This window comes from Anarrhichthys ocellatus, unplaced genomic scaffold (genome assembly GCF_004355925.1).
Source record: "Anarrhichthys ocellatus isolate YVR2014 unplaced genomic scaffold, GSC_Weel_1.0 scaffold2, whole genome shotgun sequence".
Taxonomy (NCBI): domain Eukaryota; kingdom Metazoa; phylum Chordata; class Actinopteri; order Perciformes; family Anarhichadidae; genus Anarrhichthys; species Anarrhichthys ocellatus.
In genome coordinates this window covers 1,904,578-1,908,089 of record NW_022280032.1, presented here as the reverse complement: position 1 = coordinate 1,908,089, position 3,512 = coordinate 1,904,578, and the positions used below count along the sequence as shown (strand labels likewise).

At 37.8% G+C, this 3,512-nt stretch overlaps 1 protein-coding gene across 6 annotated transcripts in view; it reads right to left on the bottom strand.

The window, feature by feature from the left end:
• The window catches only part of cep290 (centrosomal protein 290), a 44,808-nt gene that overhangs the window by 40,490 nt on the left and 806 nt on the right, over window positions 1-3,512 (bottom strand). For 5 of the 6 annotated variants that reach the window (XM_031869923.1, XM_031869907.1, XM_031869881.1 and 2 more), the window contains exons 2-6: window positions 2,765-2,842; window positions 2,460-2,529; window positions 2,318-2,364; window positions 1,662-1,796; window positions 1,152-1,205 (exon numbers count right to left, since the gene is read on the bottom strand). In XM_031869923.1, the coding sequence (XP_031725783.1) occupies window positions 1,152-1,205; window positions 1,662-1,796; window positions 2,318-2,364; window positions 2,460-2,529; window positions 2,765-2,842 (384 nt within the window). The remainder of the gene's footprint in view (window positions 1-1,151; window positions 1,206-1,661; window positions 1,797-2,317; window positions 2,365-2,459; window positions 2,530-2,764; window positions 2,843-3,512) is intronic. The other variant, XM_031869889.1, reaches the window with a different exon arrangement.

Genomic DNA, 3,512 nt, shown 5'->3' with positions numbered 1-3,512 from the left:
ATACATACATACATACATATATACATATATATACATACATACATACATACATACATACGTATATACACATATATATATATACATACATATACATATACATATATACGTATATACATATATATATACATATATATACACACATATATATATATATACACACATATATAATTGTATATATACATATATATATTGCTTTTTACTGTTGACTGACAGAACAAGCCATTTTTAAGACATCGCCTTGAGCTCTGGGAACTTGTGACGGGCTGACATTTTACAGGACAATTATTCTATTCATCAAGAAAACAGTCGCAGGATAGATATATCGTAATAATATTTAAGGAAAGTCAATACCCATCAATGTCCAAATGCTGCTAAAATGTCTCTATGGCAGGTTAATCAGCAAGCATCACATGCTACACAGCAGCATGACGGTGGAATAACTCACTTATGTCGTTTTTCTTATTTCTTAGCATGACAACCTTTTACGTCATTGAATTTACATTTCAAATATACTCATATTAAATATCTCGTTATGCTGGAACAGCAGGAAACTACAGTATGTGTTTCATACATACGGTACACTTAATGCATGCACCTAGGTCTAGCAAGTATGTACACTGTATAGTGGTGATGTATTTGAATCCTCTCTGGTCAGTATGTTATCATATACATACAAACACTCTATAAACTCTAACAAGGTCCCTACCGGACACCTTACACTCTACCTTACCTTTTGTGGGGTGCAATAAAAAGCTGTGGCAAAATAGCATGATAACAATTCTGCAGCAGTAATACATGTGCAATAAGTGACCACCTGGAAAGAGATATTTAAAATGTATACTCCATATACTCCATGTACCTTTATACAACTACAATACTATCGGACTGATTTTGAGGAGCTTACACCTACTCTTGCGTCACAAGCTATATTTCTTACCTTCTTTTTAAGCTTTGTTATCTTTGCCGAGAGAATGGAAAGAGATGAAGAGAGATGATGAAACGTGGGAAAGCATCCATGTGAGCAAATGATGGCAGAGCACATGAGACTACACAAGCTTAAAATTTAGTATTGATATATGTTGGATTGACTGATGATGAAGTGATGAATCAATCTCTACGATCTTTATGATGTAGCGCCAGCTGCCACATACCTCTCTTTTCAGCTTCTTGGCCACATCCTCAACCTCCTCCGCTCGGACGACCAACTAGAAAAACAAAACGGAGAGAAACACAGAAACGCAGTTTGAATTCAACCACCCCAGAAGCACAACAGACATATGTTACAGTTGCACATGACAGTTGCCTTGCTCTAGTTTATTGTCCTGTGTATTAATCAATGGAATGTGACTTGAAGTCAAAAAATTAAAATATGCACTTGCACTACATTTAACTAAATGTTATTTTTTGTTTTTAATTATTTGTTACAACAAACTATTAATTACATGAGTATATTCATATATAACACATGCACCATCTCTTTCCATGAATAAAACCAGGGGCCAAAAATAATGGTCCTAAATAGCATGAACATTCCAAAGGGACATACAGCTGATGTTACGCTACGTCAAGCTCATTACTTAGACAAATGGTTATTGAGCTAATATGTGGAGGAATCCATGGTCCTGTGCTATGTGTGGGAATTATGGGTAACGTGCTCATACCTCCTCGATGGTTTGCTTTTCCTTGCCCATTTCTTTCTTTAACTGGGTCAACTCTTTCTCCCTCTGCTCCAGCTGGGCCTCGAGCTGCCGAATCTCATCCCTCAGAAAACGGGTGTCTGGCCCTTTGCTGGACTGCTGAGTCGGTTGGACCGGAAACAAGACAAACAAACACCCAAACAACCCCCACGATGAAACCTCTTAGTCTGCCATCGCCACCGCCATCTGTTCACATCACTAATACATGCATACGCTGTCCTTACCAAGTCCTAAAACAAGGATTACATTTATCTTAGCATGCTAAACTGTTGGAGTGCCAAGTCTCATTACATACAAACCTAAAAAAATGGCATAATAATCAAGTTGAACCTAGATATAATGGGCTGTGTGCATGCAAGGAATTAGCTGTAATCTTCTTAGGCGCTGTCATTCAGTGGCCACCACAACCAATCCCTTTGTAGCCAGGGTCACACTCTGTGATTGGCTAAAAGATTTGGCACAGTTGCCGGAAGTAAAACACCAGATTTCCACTTAGACACATAATGCGTTTTGTCATTTTTTGTACTGACAGTCATCAGTGATAAAAGAGAATGATTAACCCTATGAAGGTATGCAGACGTACAGACGAATACAGAGAGAGAGAAGCTGAGCAGCATTACCTTGAGGTCTTGTTCCAGCCTCGACACCTTGGCGAGGAGTTCATTTTCTACAGTGCAGATGACATGAGCAACAATGTAAACCCTGCTGTTTGACAGCAAAACTTTAACATATGAAACATTTGAACTTAATCTTTGCACTTACCAATTTTACCATGTTTTTCTCCAGCTTGATCAAGAAGGTCAGAGCCAAAAGCAGCTTCTCTGTCTTTGATCTAACGGGCAGAAAAAGAGAAGACAATTACGTCTGAAATGACCTAAATTGTTTTAATTGCAATATATCAAGCAGCATATGCTCACAAAATAGATCAATAAACAAAACAATAATAACAACTAAAGTTAGTAAATATAAAGTAAATATTATTTCTTATTGAAATACATTATACTAGTGGGGTTGTTGTTAGGTGTGTGTGGGAGATATCAGAATATAGCAAAAATAATACTGAATACCTTCAACATGGTCTGAAACAATCTGAGGACTTGAATAATCTTCTCTGGAGCTTTATCCTTCACCTCCCATTCTGTTGTCTTCATGGTTTGAAGTGAAAAACAGTAAAATGCAGTCATTTCAACTCATAATAACATTACGAAACAGCACAAAAACCTGGAGCAAAGCAGTGACAGAGGTGGAACTAAATTATATTTTTTAAAGGCATAAATATACATGACAGCTACACACAATTAAAGCTTTTCCTTTGGACTGACTAAAGCCCAGATGACAGCACTCACTTTAGTTTTGCATTAAATTCGGGGTGGGTTATGCAGATGTAACCCTGCTATGCGAGATAGCCAGGTTAGATGTAACCCTGCTATGCGAGATAGCCAGGTTAGATGTAACCCTGCTATGCGAGATAGCCAGGTTAGAAGACGTAACACTGCTATGCGAGATAGCCAGGTTAACACTGACCACAGAAAGAGGGGGCAGTCAAGTCAAAGCAAAATCAATCCGTTAAGTGCATTTTGCTGACAAAGCCACAGAGCAAGGAGCTGTGATACCATGAACAATAATCTCAGATCAGCAGATCAGGAGTCTTTCTTTATGCAAGTAGTCAAGGCTCAACATCATCACTGTGACATTACTCAACTTATAACGTTCATTTGAAACCAGAGAAGCATTTGGTGGTTGGGCACCTGAACAACAGAATTGTAATCAGTATTAGAGATGTAATTCATATTGGCGTTAAGCATTGAAAATTAC